The sequence below is a fragment of the Glandiceps talaboti genome, chromosome 17 (assembly GCF_964340395.1).
Source record: "Glandiceps talaboti chromosome 17, keGlaTala1.1, whole genome shotgun sequence".
In the NCBI taxonomy this organism is placed as follows: Eukaryota; Metazoa; Hemichordata; class Enteropneusta; family Spengelidae; genus Glandiceps; species Glandiceps talaboti.
The window spans coordinates 21228937-21247568 of NC_135565.1; the positions used below are offsets into that span (position 1 = coordinate 21228937).

Consider the following 18632-nt stretch of genomic DNA (forward strand, 5'->3'; position numbering starts at 1 on the left):
AAAATTGTTTTATAAATTCACAAATCCAAAATAAATACCCCAATTCTCATCCATATGACCACTTTAAAGTCCTCACATATCCAATGAATTATAATACGCCCTCCCAGGCTCTCACTTTCTGTGTTGTCAGTGTACACAAGGGTGCACTTTCAGTTTACATCTTGTTTATAATGCAATTAATTACATCCACCCACCCACTCAATAAAGCAGACAAGGAAATTTGACAATATTTAATTTGCAACATGCATTGTATTGTCGTTTAATACATTACAATGTTTCTAGTAAAGTACACATCAATGTTTCTAAAACTCAAAATTATCAGCTAAAATGACTTATGACAGACTAACTCTCAACTACACCTTAATTCTTCTAGATTCTCAAAGTTTTATAACTTGCACACATTTGATTGTTCCCATTTTACAACCTGTCAATCATGATATTAGCTGTCAATCTATTACCTGTCAATCATGATATTAGCTGTCAATCTACTACCTGTCAATCATGATATTAGCTGTCAATCTACTACCTGTCAATCATGATATTAGCTGTCAATCTACTACCTTTCAATCATGATATTAGCTGTCAATCTACAACCTGTCAATCATGGTATTAGCTGTCAATCTACTACCAGCCAATCATGATATTAGCTGTCAAGCTTCTACCTGTCAATCATGATATTAGCTGTCAATCTACTACCTGTCAATCTACTACCTTTCAATCATATTAGCTGTCAATCTACAACCTGTCAATCATGATATTAGCTATCAATCTACAACCTGCCAATAATGATATTAACTGTCAAGCTTCTACCTGTCAATCATGATATTAGCTGTCAATCATGATATTAGCTGTCAATCTACGACCTGCCAATCATGATATTAGCTGTCAATCTATTACCTGTCAATCATGATATTAGCTGGCAATCTACTACCTGTCAATCATATTAGCTGTCAATCTACAACCTGCCAATCATGATATTAGCTGTCAATCTACTACCTGTCAATCATATTAGCTGTCAATTTACTACCTGCCAATCATGATATTAGCTGTCAAGCTTCTACCTTTCAATCATGATATTAGCTGTCAATCTACTACCTGTCAATCATGATATTAGCTGTCAATCTACTACCTGTCAATCATGATATTAGCTGTCAATCTACTACCTGTCAATCATGATATTAGCTGTCAATCTGCTACCTGCCAATCATTTAACTTAGCTAACTATTGCTTTTGTCACAATGTGGTCATTCAGCAGAACTTTGTATGTGAATAGTCTCCATAACTTGTACACTTTACTGTTGATTTTACTATACATGTAATTAATGTGGCTATCTTTAAATGTGTGTGTGATCATCAAACACTAAGAAATAAGGAATCTTGTTGCAGATCTCACAAGATATGCAAATATGCCTAGCAACAACGGTTGTCAAATTTGATTGCGATCAAGCTTTCACCTTGCCATGTGTGATGACATTGAGAACAATAGTGTTGCTAAGTGTTTGACACTCTCTGCTTGACCATCCTCACGTGGTTGCTATGGTTGCACTCTCATGAGATCTACTGTGAGACGAAAAAAGGCTTACTGAAGGCAATGCTCTAACTGTGTTTTACATAACATTGATGGTAATGCTGTAACCACAGACAAGGAAGACTATAGCATTTTACACCCAGACATCAGCATATAAAATCAAATGTCAAGTACCAATATTGGCACTATACGTTCATTCACCTATGAACTTCAAAACAACAAAATTTTACCAGATTAATCTACTGAACTACACAGCATGCAAGTACACTTAAATTAACTATGTAATTGTTGTTTGATGAGATTTATTTTCAGTTCTCAGAGTTGTTAGTCTGGTTACTATGGTAACAGGCTACTACAGGAAAGATCCAGCATACATGACACTCAGTTCTTCACCATGTGGGAATGATTCTGGCTTCCAGTAATGTGTGTGATAAAACACTGTTGGTAGAAAACAAACTCAACTTAGAAATGTTGGCAAGACAGCAGTTTAATTTGTCTATTTCTTTGAATTCATTCGTAAATGTATAAGGATGACCCTACTCACTTACTTAAACTACTTACTGAAGCTACTTACTTACCTACATACTTACTTACTGGAGCTACTCACTTACTTACTTACTTACTTACTTACTTACTTACTTACTTATTTACTTACTTACATACTTACCCACCCATCTACTTACTTACTTACCTACTTACTTACTGAAGCTACTTACTTACTTAGCTACATACTTACCTACGTACTTACCTGGATACTTAGCTACTTACCAACTTACTTACCTACTCACTTACTTAGCTACTTACATATATCCATTGGTTGTAATATAATACTAAGTACTTACACATATCCATTGGTTGTAATATAATACTAAGTACTTACATATATCCATTGGTTGTAATATAATACTTAGTACTTACATATATCCATTGGTTGTAATATAATACTTAGTACTTACATATATCCATTGGTTGTAATATAATACTTAGTACTTACATATATCCATTGGTTGTAATATAATACTAAGTACTTACATATATCCATTGGTTGTAATATAATACTAAGTACTTACATATATCCATTGGTTGTAATATAATACTAAGTACTTACATATATCCATTGGTTGTAATATAATACTTAGTACTTACATATATCCATTGGTTGTAATATAATACTTAGTACTTACATATATCCATTGGTTATAATATAATATTTAGTACTTACATATATCCATTGGTTGTAATATAATACTAAGTACTTACATATATCCATTGGTTATAATATAATACTTAGTACTTACATATATCCATTGGTTGTAATATAATACTAAGTACTTACATATATCCATTGGTTGTAATATAATACTTAGTACTTACATATATCCATTGGTTGTAATATAATACTTAGTACTTACATATATCCATTGGTTATAATATAATATTTAGTACTTACATATATCCATTGGTTGTAATATAATACTTAGTACTTACATATATCCATTGGTTGTAATATAATACTAAGTACTTACATATATCCATTGGTTGTAATATAATATTTAGTACTTACATATATCCATTGGTTGTAATATAATACTAAGTACTTACATATATCCATTGGTTGTAATATAATATTTAGTACTTACATATATCCATTGGTTGTAATATAATACTAAGTACTTACATATATCCATTGGTTGTAATATAATACTTAGCTACTTACATATATCCATTGGTTGTAATATAATACTTTGTACTTACATATATCCATTGGTTGTAATATAATATTTAGTACTTACATATATCCATTGGTTGTAATATAATACTAAGTACTTACATATATCCATTGGTTGTAATATAATACTTTGTACTTACATATATCCATTGGTTGTAATATAATATTTAGTACTTACATATATCCATTGGTTGTAATATAATACTTAGTACTTACATATATCCATTGGTTGTAATATAATACTTAGTACTTACATATATCCATTGGTTGTAATAAAATACTAAGTACTTACATATATCCATTGGTTGTAATATAATACTTAGTACTTACATATATCCATTGGTTGTAATATAATACTTAGTACTTACATATATCCATTGGTTGTAATATAATACTATGTACTTACATATATCCATTGGTTGTAATATAATACTAAGTACTTACATATATGATCCATTGGTTGTAATATAATACTTAGTACTTACATATATCCATTGGTTGTAATATAATACTTAGTACTTACATATATCCATTGGTTGTAATAAAATACTAAGTACTTACATATATCCATTGGTTGTAATATAATATTGACATCTGAACAGTTATGACGACAGGTATCACTTGGTAGTAATATTATTTCTCTCTGACCTGATCCCTGGACTAGCCAACCATTAGCTGCTTGCAATGCTGGCTGTAAAACAAACAATTGTTGGCAAGTAACAAACAAGTAAATACACATAATATCCAACCCTATGTGCACTTAGGAAGTTTCTAGTCTTACCAGAGAAGGAAGGTAAGTAAGTATGCATGAATGTATGAATGTATGTATGTATGTATGTATGTATGTATGTATGTATGTATGTATGTATGTATGTATGTATGTATATATATACGTACGTACGTACGTACGTACGTACGTACGTATGTATGTACGTACGTACGTACGTACGTATGTATGTATGTATGTATGTATGTATGTATGTATGTATGTATGTATGTATGTATGTATGTATGTATGTGTGTATGAATGTATGTATGTATGTATGTATGTATGTATGTATGTATGTATGTATGTATGTATGTATGTATGTATTTATGTATGTATGTATGTATGTATGTATGTATGTATGTATGTATGTATGTATGTGTATGTGTGTATGAATGTATGTATGTATGTATGTATGTATGTATGTATGTATGTATGTATGTATGTATGTATGTATGTATGTATGTATGTATGTATGTATGTATGTATGTATGTATGTATGTATGTGTGTATGAATGTATGTATGTATGTATGTATGTATGTATGTATGTATGTATGTATGTATGTATGTATGTATGTGTGTATGAATGTATGTATGTATGTATGTATGTATGTATGTATGTATGTATGTATGTATGTATGTATGTATGTATGTATGTATTTATGTATGTATGTATGTATGTATGTATGTATGTATGTATGTATGTATGTATGTGTGTATGTGTGTATGAATGTATGTATGTATGTATGTATGTATGTATGTATGTATGTATGTATGTATGTATGTATGTATGTATGTATGTATGTATGTATGTATGTATGTATGTATGTATGTATGTATGTATGTGTGTATGAATGTATGTATGTATGTATGTATGTATGTATGTATGTATGTATGTATGTATGTATGTATGTATGTATGTATGTATGTATGTATGTATGTATGTATGTATGTATGTATGTATGTGTGTGTGTGTGTGTGTGTGTGTGTGTGTGTGTGTGTATGTATGTATGTATGTATGTATGTATGTATGTATGTATGTATGTATGTATGTATGTATGTATGTATGTATGTATGTCTGTATGTATGTATGTATGTATGTATGCCTTGATATCCTATGAGAAAGAATATTGATTCGAAACGCACGCACGCACACACATACACATACATACATACGTACATACATACATACGTACATACATACATACATACATACATACATACAGAGACAGACAGACAGACAGACAGACAGACAGACAGATGAAGACAGACAGACAATTCATTATTTTCCCTATTTTTTCTTAAATGTGTGCAGATATTTTCCAACATATTTCACCTTTACTTAAATGGAAAATGCTTATGACATAATGGTTTGGTCACTACGTCGAGTAGAAAACTCATAATGACATTTAAGCTTCGTATCATTACCTGTATTTATGTCAGGTGAACAAATGACAAATAGTAGAGAGAATAATATCTAATTGTAATTACTAGTTAATGGATGTACTGGACACATATACTACAATTGGATATTATCCCCAATATCTGTCTTCAGTCAGCCAAGGAAAACATGAGTGACCCAAGAGGCCTTGTCACTACTACAAGTCGTCAGCTGAGTTGAGACAAACCCTTAGGTCATGAGTATTTTCCGGCTGAATGAAGACAAAACATGACGGATTCTTTGCATTAGCAGTTCAAGTGCAACTTTCCCGACTTGGTGAGCCAGCAAGTCCGGTGTCATAAAAATTGTTTGCATCTATAAAGCTATTTGCAATTTCACTGATAATGGGTCAGTAAAACTGATAACAACTGATATGACATTAGGGGCTTCACACTTAGATATTGAGCTTAGCTTTGCCTGATGTGTTATGTAATAGTGCTTTATCACATTTGTAAATATTGCCAACAAACATTATTCAGTGATAAGAAAGATAAGAAACCCCACTTCCTAGCTAATGGCTTGATTCTGTAATGTATTGGGGAAAATAATGGTGATTTGGAATAATTGACTCATACTTCGAGGACCGCACAACCAGCTACAGTGATGTAGACATGTATTGTCATGATGTAGAATGACCAGGGTAGATCTATATTTTCTGTTCAAAGGCAATACATGGCTTGTGTATGGCGTAATGCTCAAAGCAATTACTCACAATCTGAAATGGTTCAGCCTTTGGAGTGTCTACAAAAATGTATTTTTCCAAAGTGACTTCAGCTTTATCAGGTACAAAGTATGGTCTGGGAAACAAATCTCTAAGTAGACGCACACCGGCTACACGTTGTATACGCCTGGAAATAAAGTCAAACACACTTTAGTCAAACACCAGCTACACGTTGTATACGCCTGGAAATAAAGTCAAAAGTACAACCAGCTAACAATGTATCTCAACAGTGCAGTAAACAGGAGAATGTGAGGGCTAGGAGGTACAACCAGCTAGTGATGCATCTCGACAGTGCAGTAAACAGGAGAATATGAGGGCTAGGAGGTACAACCAGCTAACAATGTATCTCAACAGTGCAGTAAACAGGAGAATGTGAGGGCTAGGAGGTACAACCAGCTAGTGATGCATCGTGACAGTGCAGTAAACAGACTATTCATCACATGATTCCACCATAACATGTTGACAACTTTACTCACCACATGATTCCAGCATCAGTTTTCAGTAACTCCTCAGAAGACTTGATAGAGGTGAACAGCTCCCTCATACTGTCTAGAGTAGTGGCTGTACTAACGAATGCATCAACTGAACCCTCTATGTCTTCTGTATGACTCCAGTATAAATCATGTAGGAGTTCATAAGTCACTACCATGGCCTCAGCATCCTGTTAATAACAATACAAATTTGGGTTGATAATGGGTATTTATGGCTTACAATACAATTTGGGTTGATAATGGGTATACGGCTTACAATACAATATGGGTTGATAATGGGTATATGGCTTACAATACAAATTTGGGTTGATAATGGGTATATGGCTTACAATACAATTTGGGTTGATAATGGGTATATGGCTTACAATACAAATTTGGGTTGATAATGGGTATATGGCTTACAATGCAATTTGGGTTGATAATGGGTATATGGCTTACAATACAATATGGGTTGATAATGGGTATATGGCTTACAATGCAATTTGGGTTGATAATCGGCATATGCCATGGCTCACAATACTACAATGTGCTACATGTTTATTCTCATTTGAGTGACCCTATTCATATTTATTTTCTTGGGTCAATCAGGTAGAAAAGAAAATAGAAAAACCAAAGAAAGAAAGAAAGAAAGAAAGAAAGAAAGAAAGAAAGAAAGAAAGAAAGAAAGAAAGAAACACACAAGCAGTGGGTATGATTGCTTCTTACCGTGACAACAAATGGTATTCCATTATGATAGTAGTACTCAGTAAAGTTATCAAAGCCAGTAAAGTCTTGAATATGGTCTACCATCTCACATGGCCAACAGTCCACAGGTTCATCTGAATAGAAGGGATTATCAACTATGCACTCCATCTCATGGAACACTGCAAAACCAAATCAAGAAAAATGTTTATATCATTGTTGGATCCTTTAGAAAGGTAAGCAATGCATAATGTAAGTAAGGCCCAGTCAACCCCCTACTCCATCCACACATAATATCAGTATTAAAGTAATATGAAACTCAGACAATCAACACAAGTGTATAGTATCTACCTAATGTGAGTTATAATAGTTGGCTAAAAAGCACACTTCAGACGATTCAATGAATAAAGTCTTTTGCTGAAAACATTTGTTTTAACTTACTTCAGGGCCTCTTTGTACTCTGATCATTACTTCCTATATATTATTATAAAATATTCCTTAGTTATAAGAATGGAACATTTGAATGTCACTCACCAATATTGTTCTTAATTCAGCCAAGGAAAATAAGAGTGACCTAAGGGGCCTTTGTCACTTTGAGTCTAGTGACTTGTAGTGACAACCCCTTAGGTCACGATATTTTCCGACTGAATGAAGGAAAATATTGGAGAATAACATAACTATATCACAGCCAGTAATATCAAAGAAAAATATGGGAAAGTAATGGCAATTTTGAAAGTTTTGACTCATATTTTGAACACAGTAGAACCAGTGACATTGACACGCAGTCATGACATACACACATGTTGTTGTGGCGTAGAATGGCCAGAGTATATATGTTACATATTTTACAAAATGAATTTCATATAATTATGTTATAATTCTGTAATAATGTTATTATCAAAACTAATAATAAATAATATGTAATTCATCAAAATTAATTTGAATGCTTTTATTTTTTATTTTTGAAAATGAGAAGTGGATTGTTTGACACATAACAAAGTATTAAACAAGTAGACGAGGCCTGGTCGATGAATTGCAAACATTTCATTTTTTCTTTATTTTATTTGTCTTTGCTTTGAAAGGCTGATTTAAAAACAAACAAACAAAAAAGCAAGAAAAAAATAAAACAAATAGAATATGTACCAGCTATAAACTGACAATATGGTGATAAAAGATAGTGTTATATTTAAAATTGCACAACATCCACAAGCAAACTTTCAAATTTTTCTGTTCATTTAATTACAAAATATTCCATGAAATACAATATTGTTTTTTTTTTTCACACCTGTTAAGAATTTACGATTCTATCAGTTGATATAATATTCAAGACCAACAATTCAGCGTGGATTAAAATACGAAACCAACAGCTGTTGAGTTACTGCAGATTCTACTCCACGGCTCTGAGGTTAATTTATGATGATTGGTGTGAAGACGATATATCGATATGGCGAAGTATAAGACGATATGTCACATTTGTTTCGTCTGTTTTGATTTAAATCATGCTCTATAATATAAAATAAATTTGACACCGATGTTACTACTTACTGTCCAGGTTGTATTTCTGTGTGATTGGTAAAGTAAGCAGTCGTACAAATCGCATGACTGGATACTGCCATGACTGGGTTTGTTTGGATAAGAACTGTTGAGATGGTCGATGAAAACTCAGAAACACGTAGCAAGCCAGAATAAAGCTGATCACCAAAACACTCAGACGGAGACCATACACGATTTTAGCGGTGACAGTTGATGGTTTGCGTCCTTGGTCGATCTGCAGGGCTTGGCAAATACACTTATTGATGTCATGGTCGTCCATTCCCCAACTTTTACCAAGATTCTGAAGTTTTTCCACATTTTGACTGAGCTTGTCATACAAACATTGCTGATCGTCGGTCGCCATTTTGATACCGTACGTCATTACACATATGTCATCCGTGTTCCGGGTTCATGTATTCAATACATTACATTTGAAAGCAGGGTGGGCGTGGCAATAAACTCAAACAACCATACGCATGCAGTGACGTACGTCACTCAAACGGCGCACCTCCATAGGACATATGTTAAATCACACACAACTTACAAGTGACTATTATTAAAAGATGAAAATGATTTTATTGAACTACCAAACACAACTGTAAACATAACTAGAATTACCTTTCTATGAAGTACTCTTTATATGTCAAACCTTTACTTCATAGTACATGTACATACTATTTATGGCTAATGTAATCTTTTACTCAACTCTAATCTATTGACTTATATGATTGATTTATTTAACATTTTAAAAACATTTAAAATAAATTTCCTTAAAAAAAAAGAGTTTGTAAAACAATACAAAAAAAATGCATGAATGAATGAATGAATAAATACATAACTAAATAAATAAGAAAAATAATGAGGTTATGTTTGTGTTATAAACTGGGAGGTCCCGACAAGCACAAGATGCATTTTCATATTTCTGTATATGACAAAGTATTTGCACAAAGTGAGTCATCACAATAATAAGAGATAGAAGTTTTGTTCATAGATTAATGTCTTCTTTGTCCTTCAATTATAGCACACAGGTAATACAAGTCAAACTATATTTATATTTAATCAATTTCCACTTGAACATTTATACCAAAAACTATAGTTTATTGTGATTGAATAACGTAAACACTACAACACAAACCTCAGACCACTATTTTTAGTGGTCTGAGCACAAACACATGCTAAAAAAGACTACAACATCAGCACACACTACATGCTCAGCAAGGAATCTCCAGATAATAGGAATGCAGTATCATAAACGATTTACAAACAAACAAACAAACAAACAAACAAACAAAACATCCTAGGCTGTCATGAAATGTAATAGACACCAAATACTACTAGTAATATATCAATAAGTACATGTATTGGTACTCACAAAATAGTCCACGGAGAAATTTGATAATATTTACATCCTTTAAACTATAATATGTACATTTTTTTTATAATTTACAATACATTTGAATATAATTCACATCTCTTTTCAATAAAATCTACTCTCTTTTTTATAAATAGATCAATATAATTTACTCCATATATACATCTTGAATTTTTTTACAATAAATCTTAAGATTTCAAACTCTTTAAAATACATCTCAATAAATTATCAAGATAATAAATAGAATTCAGAATTATTTTGATGAAAAATGCACCTAGCTTTTGAATGTTTCATCATCACTGTGCACAATCTCACGGACTGTCAATCTCTTCATCTAGAATAGCTGATCTCATGAATTTTGACACAAATTCCTGAAAGGTAGAAAAGTTAACAATTAACATACATGTAGTATTTACCATCATGCCTACTTTACTGAATGTGATCATAGACCTTCCTCCACCTCTGGTGGAGGGTCTATGATGTAATCACTGTATCTGAATGCCAGGCTTGGGTCAAAGAGTACTTACAACTACATTGTAAACCACAAACTGATGTCTATACTTCAATACTTGTATTGAAAAGAAGACAGTTTTCTTTGGAAATACTAGACAATGATTAGCGACACCCACCATATCAATTAACATTTACATTCAACAACTATCAATGATCCTAAGAAGAAATTAGTAAACTCACCCTGTTTACTCTCTCTTTCATTTTAGGTGACACCTTAGTCTGCATGTAGGCCACATAATTCACTGTTTGTTCAAATACACTAGCTTTGTCAGTTTTCAAGTTACAACCAGGAATCAACTCTTTGAGTATGTCTGCACTTTTCTTAATTCTGGCCCTGAAATATAGAGTAAAGAATGAATTAATCCGTCACACCTGGTAACTTTTAGATTTTGGCAATCAAGATACTCATAACATATCCTTGACAGAAGTGAGCTGAAAAATCAAATTATAAATGTATTGATGAATAATACTTGAAATTAGGCTAACAGTAGCATTAGTCTAGTTCCTATACATTATCGTTACCATTAAACATCTACTACTGCTGCTAAAATAGTCATTTTTCTTCCATAGAAACCTATGAAATGTTGTTCTCACCTCAGCCTAATATTTCAGAGCTAGATGAAAATATTTTAGGAAAACAAAAATACTTTGTATGTATATTTTTATTTTTGTCCTGTGTGTGTGTGTGTGTGTGTGTGTGTGTGTGTGTGTGTGTGTGTGTGTGTGTGTGTGTGCATGCATATGTGTGTGTGTGTGTGGGGGGGGGGGGGTGTGATAACAAAGTGAAAAAGAGCTGTCAAATGAAACCATACCTCCTGACTCTTTCCTTGGCATTGTGTTCATCATTTTTCATTGGGTTTCTGGCTTTCTTATTGACAAGGATATCATCACTGTAAGTGTCATCTATACCACAATCCTGAGAACTAGTACTGTATAGAGTATCTTGACTCTCAATATTTTCATCATGATATTTTATCTGTTGTTCACTATCTGGGCTAGAATTGAACAGTTTCCTACAGTTTCTGAAAAGAAAAGTGACAAAGGTGTTATTGTTCAGTCACTGTACACCTCTGCCAGGTCTGGATCGAATTCAAGATGTGTAGCCTTTCTTCAAGTGTATACTTTGTAGATCAAGGTCATCTATACAGGTTTATATGTCATTTATACAATTCAAGGTCAAATGAATTACCATCAAAACACCTCCCATCTCATCCCTCGCCATCATTTAATATTAAATCTATGCAAATAACACATTTTTTTCACATGATTTGTACAATAATTGAATGTCAGTTGAAGTTATTTCAGTAAGCCATGGAAGAATTGTTGACCACTACCACTGTTGTTAACCACTGTAAAGTTGGTAAACAGAAATGTGCTAAATACCTTGAAGATCTTCTCTTTGGCCTGTGCGTGTTGTCTCTGCAATCCATGGGAAATGGGTGAGTAGTGTTTACGGGAGTGACATCTGATGGAATTTCACCATTTGGGACATCCGTATTCGAAGGTGATGATAGAACTTTTTCTTTGTTGTCAGTGATTGGGTGAAAACCATCCCCTAGGACAGGATCTAGATGGTACTGATCATCTTTCTGGATGCCTTGATAATGGCCAAGAATATTACCAACGGTAGAGGACAGCTCTGGACCAACATCATTCACAGTTGAAGCATAGAATGCATTATCAGTCTGCTGAGCTGGAATGGCTTGGGCATCAACTGTAGCATCAGTCATTTGGTGAAAATATCTTATTGCTTGACTAGGAGACACATAAGAACCACTACTTGGATATGAGGGATATATTGCTTCTGTTTGATCATACGTGTTGCTGTCATTACATTGGTTTACCATTTCATTCGGGCACTCTCTGGAAAAGAAATAAATTCATGTGGATGTATTTTTTCTGTTTTTCTGTTTTGCCTGTACAATATACAAGTCCCACAAATTCAAGCTCAATAAGTAGAATTTGACAATTTTTTCACTAGATCTAGATGTACAGTTCCGAATTCACCGTTAACTTTATACCCAGTAAAATGTTGTAAAGGTGAAATACAATGATCAAGAATTTCTTAATATAAAACCTCAATCTCAAAGATGACTCGAATTAGTTATCTTTTTACGAAAACTTTTTACGAATATTGTTTTATAGTTAGTACATACCACCATATACATTATGTTTTTGACCAAACAACTGAGCTTTGACTTTACAGGCTTCAGATCGAGGGCAACATTACAATAGCTTTCATAAATTATGATTTTGACCAAAACTAACAGTAAAGTTACTGAAAAAATGCCTAAAAAGAATGTTTATTGTGAAATGAGGCCCAGTAACTATTCTTTTAATAGAAGAAACTCACCTTTCTTTCAGTAATCCGCTAACAAAATCGGCAAGTTCATCCTTCACCAAATTACTAGTCAGACTAATCCCATGATGCTCCATCACACTATCTGAATTTACACTGATAGGTTCTTGAATGCAGGCTGCGTGTTCCAACAACACATTTGAGTCATCATACTTAGCCATCTTTGGCTTGGTCAAGAAAATAACCCCAGGAAATTCATTGTTGTTGTTGTTATTTTCAGTACAGATGTCATCTTTGCTTTCCTCTTTCTCATGAATGAACGAAATCTCTTCAGATTTGATTTCAAACACTTGTTTACGTTTATTGGAGCGAAGGCTTCCAGGTGAAGACGGAGTTGCCATTTCGGTTGCCACAATAAAAACTATCGAAATTAATAATGGAAAAATGTAATATAGCTGCAAGACAAATGATAACAGTGTCAGAACAAACCCAGATTTGCAGAACCTGTACCAATGTAATAAATCATAAACGCAGTTCCACGATCGCAATCATTTAACAACTTCGCATATTGTTAATTTAGTGCTAGAATATAACAAATTAAGTCAACGCCAAAAACTTTCATATTCTTTTACCGTCATTTCTCGTCCAAATGCATTCAACTTTCAAGTCTTCAAATGTAGCGACAATGCCAAATCATTGACATTGATTTATTGGTCAGTGAGTGCTTGTGTACATTTAACTGTAATGGCAAACATAGTACACAGAAAAGAGAATGGCCTGTTGATACTTACCTGTAAAACCGGAAACACATACAAAAATGTCAAAATAAGCAACATAAATAATATTTACGCCGAGGTTGGACAACAGTACTTTCGAGTGCCACTATGGAAAATGAAAAGCAGACGACAGCCTTATAGCACATATCATTTATTTTAGGGGGTTTGGAGGGGCGATTGTTGTAACGTATGCATTCGAAATATCCCCAGTTCTTAAATAATTACATTATTTAAATTCGAAAGAAAGATGAATACTATTTCATGTAATGTTTTATTTTGATATTGTAAGCTTTGCTTTCTGTACTACTCGATTTAATGTTATGAATTGTAATTTAACCTCCCTATGAAAAATGATGGAACAGAACTAAGCGTTCCGATTTTGCTACTCTTTTGAAGTTCAAAAAGTGTTGCTACGGGTAACGCGCGCATATGTGCAACAATGTTACGAATGTAGTATGCACGTGCAGAATGTACTGTGAAGTTATGATAATATACAAGATAAAGGTACTATATGGAGTTGCTATATGACTGTTAATATGTATGTATTTATACAAACTTTTCAAACCCCAGTTTTATCATTGAGAATTACTTGAGTCGCATTTACGTAGAGTTTATGGAGTTTATCAAAATTAAGTGGTCATAATTTAGATACGGAAATGGATAGGAAACGCAAAACAAGCTTGACGGTATCATTGATGCATGATGCAATGTAGGCCACACAGTCACTAGTGAGTTAATATAATAATATTCAAGGACGGAAAAAATACCGTCACCGGTGTGTTTTTTTTTTTAAAGAGCATTATTATATCAGGAATGTAATACTTATTCCTCTCTTCTGTCACAAAAATATAAAAGTAAAAGAGATATATAAGTGGGGTATTACTAACATCATCTAAAGCAAGTTAATAATATAAGTATTTATTGAGAAAGACTGCATTTACAGTTATGTTTTATTTGTTCTGTACGCTGCCGTTCCATATGCCATGCACTCTCGATCTCTGATAGTGTAGAGCATAAGGTCGTAATAGTAGAGATGTAACAGTTGTGATAATGGCAGAAGTAAATTTAAAACGTTTATATACCCCCCCCCCCCAACAAAAATAAAACAGCTAACTCTTCCCCATTTTTTTAAACAGCAAGTTATTATCGCAAAGTAAGAATGATGTAATTATTCGATTGGGGAATATAATCCAGAACATAATCTCTGCGTGATGAAGCTTAAGCTTGGTCTAGGTCTGGAAGGAAAGCAGGGTATTTCAAGTATTATGAACTATAAATACGTACATAGTGATATTGTCTTGTTAGACACTTAAGGTAAGAAAAACATATTGTAAAAAGTTTGATTTCATAAAGAATTACAGTTGTGCACGAGATATGTATCACTTTACACGTATTTATCACGTGAGCGACGACGCAACATACAAATGACAGACGTCGTTGCATGGTGCACTGCCAGTAGCGCGTGCGTCCCCGTCTGCTCGCGAACGATCACGAGATGCGAGAATCACCTCTGACCATTTGACACCCACACTTCGTACATACAAATTATCGCTGGTTACACATAAAATTTGTCGTATTCTCACATGAACTTTCGATAAAGAGGTGAGTGTTTTTGTCTTTATTCTTAAATGTCGCATGCAGTACATTTTAGTGTCGACTTGGCGCGCGCGCGTGTACAAACGGAACGAGACAAACCAGGGAGACTACAGTTCACGATAAACTGTAAACCTGAACTCTAATCAATGCCCCCTTTCTCGCAGAACGTTTATACGTCTCCATTCTCTTTGTACGACAAAACTTTTCATTTAATTTTAAGGCCATGACACCCATTAACTGCGATTGTTACATGTTTTCATTGAGGACGACATATGGGTTTGGCCTAATGGCAGTTATCGTGTTTGGTCGATCAAGCGGGGCGTAAAAATAAGAGCATTGTGTCCACGCTTCATGATCGACTGACCATAGTCTGTATACAATGTTATCTAAAGTTATTAGACCACAGACCACCAAGACTAAGGGCAAGCTTTGAACCACACCTGTACCTTGCGTAACAAGCTAAATATAATTGAGAACCTTGTAAATTGTAGGGTGAGAATCACTGAGATATGTGATGGTTTCAACATGGTGTGTATACTCATGTAGCATTAATTTGAATCTTCAGGGCAGTGCTCTGACCAAAACAACAACAACAACAACAACAACAACAACAACAAAAAAAAAACAACAAAAAACAAACAACAATAATAATAATAACAATAATTAATTGTGCTGTGTTTTGAGCACAATTTCACCATTAATAATTCACTATGATTATATGTATTTACAATATACATACTATATGTTTTCCATATAGCATGTAAAATAGCATGTATTAGTAATATTTTTACTCTTCCAAAATAGAATGCCAGTAAAGAAAGTATTGTTGGTAGGCCAGGATGAGTTCTGTGGTATCCTGAAGGACTTACTGGTACAATGTGGATGTACTGTCACCTTGGTATCGGACACTACCACTGCTAAAACAGAGATAGCAAGATCATCTTTCTTTCTCATATTCCTGATGACCGATGTAGTTACCAGTATCAGTGGATGTAGACTTGCTGTAGTACAGAGTTTAAGGTTAGAAGTAAACTAATATATACTAAAAACTATACTGTATTTGTTTTGAATAAGCCAGATGCAAAATATATTGTTACCATAACCTTACACCATAGTCAGTGGTCTATGTTCGTCTATGACCTAATACAAGCCAAAATAGAAGTACTTTGACAATTAATTATATGAAGGAATTAATAAGGCCTGTCTCATGAAGGTTTTCCTCCATTAGCCGTTCAAGTGCTACAAACCCGACTTGGTGAGCCAGCAAGTAGGGTATAATAAACATTGTCTATTGTGAAACCCCATTTGCTTGGTCAATGGCTTCATCCCTAATGTTGCTTGTTGCATTCTTTCCCTACCTATTTGCATTGGGAAATTAAGTCACGTGTTCTAATCTTTCCTGTAGAAATGGCTTGAATACCTTCACACCATTAGTACTATTAATTGAATATCAGTTAACAGATAAAGGTAGGACAACTTTCATTATTATTTTGAGTTCATAGTATTTGGTATTGAATGTTTTCAATTGTCTACATGTACATACACCTAGTAGAAAATTCATCACTTATTTCTAGTTTCTGAATCAATCAATTGATTCATCTCTAGAGCCATTACACTGTACACATATACATCATTATACCCATCATCCATCCATCCAGTATTCATTCATTATCACCCAATTCTTCTGTTACTGATAACATACAAATGTCAATGTGGCCAAATGTATGCACACAAGATTAAATCCTTCACATAGTAACCTCTATCCTACCAGGTCCCAAATCTTACAGATGGGTTGACTCGGGAACACATAGATAAGGTCCTTCACATAGCAACCTCTATCCTACCAGGTCCCAAATCTTACAGATGGGTTGACTCGGGAACACACAGATAAGGTCCTTCACATAGCAACCTCTATCCTACCAGGTCCCAAAACTTACAGATGGGTTGACTCGGGAACACACAGATAAGGTCCTTCACATAGCAACCTCTATCCTACCAGGTCCCAAATCTTACAGATGGGTTGATGCGGGAACACACAGATAAGGTCCTTCACATAGCAACCTCTATCCTACCAGGTCCCAAATCTTACAGATGGGTTGACGCGGGAACACATAGATAAGGTCCTTCACATAGCAACCTCTATCCTACCAGGTCCCAAATCTTACAGATGGGTTGACTCGGGAACACATAGATAAGGTCCTTCACATAGCAACCTCTATCCTACCAGGTCCCAAATCTTACAGATGGGTTGACTCGGGAACACATAGATAAGGTCCTTCACATAGCAACCTCTATCCTACCAGGTCCCAAATCTTACAGATGGGTTGACTGGACAGCAATAGTGATGTTGTCCAGTGACTAAAGCATATGACAGTGGTTGGGTTTTTAGCCAACAGTTTACAGAATATGAGTTACCCACTTCAACCATTCCACCAACTTGTATGTTTTCAACTTATTTTACAACAGATTCCGAACTTCAATCGCTGCGCAATTCTCATTACATCAGTGGACTTTTGGTGGCAACAAAATTGAACAAATTGGTCTTACAAGCAGTTATCAGACACTGTCGTCAGAATTATCACCATCAATTACAGCGGCTAGGAATACCTATAGATGATGGCTATGATGGTCAGCTAACCCAATCTTTTGGTAAGTCAAAAACCAAATAAAAGTGTGAAGGGTTCCTACTCATGCATTTTAAGAGAAGGGTGGTCAGCTGGAGATTTTTGTGGGCGATTACAAAACTAAAGATTCAGTTTGGCTACAGGCATTGTAAAGTCTGAGATAACAGTTGTTTGGTAATTGAGATTGTGACGTTTCTTGGATTTCTTAAACCCACTTTGGTATGTGATGTCTGCTTTGATGGAGACTTATCAATTCTAAATGTTGCATTGTGGGAAGTTCACATGTATGGCTACTATTCTATATGATAAGTGTCATTTCTGTCTATCTTTTCAAATCTATATATAGACTAATTTTACTATAATAGAAAATGTGATCATTTTCAAAATCATATTTTGATTTCAATGTACATGTATACAGATTTTTTCTTTGATTCTGGTCAAAATTTTTTTTTGAAAATGCAAAAAAATACACCTTACACTTAAAATATTAGTCTAATTTTTTTTAGTGAAAAACTGGTACTGCAGATTTTCAAAATTTGTGCCGTCAGTATAAAGTGTTTA

The 18632-nt window shown here is 33.9% G+C and overlaps 1 protein-coding gene across 2 annotated transcripts; it reads right to left on the reverse strand.

The window, feature by feature from the left end:
* Positions 1–261: 261 nt before the first annotated feature.
* On the reverse strand, positions 262–9255 carry LOC144448255 (bombesin receptor-activated protein C6orf89 homolog). Of its 2 annotated transcripts, XR_013482083.1 has the most exons (7): positions 8904–9255; positions 7383–7540; positions 6663–6847; positions 6178–6313; positions 3819–3948; positions 864–1966; positions 262–662 (listed from the first exon to the last, which is right to left on the reverse strand). XR_013482083.1 is itself a non-coding variant. In XM_078138434.1 (6 exons), the coding sequence occupies exons 1-6, from the start codon at positions 9253–9255 to the stop codon at positions 1881–1883; spliced, it is 1047 nt and encodes a 348-aa protein (XP_077994560.1). In that variant the 3' UTR covers positions 262–1880. The 2 variants fall into 2 exon arrangements, 1 of the variants encoding a protein (XP_077994560.1); XM_078138434.1 differs by having other exon boundaries at positions 262–1966.
* Positions 9256–18632: the final 9377 nt, after the last annotated feature.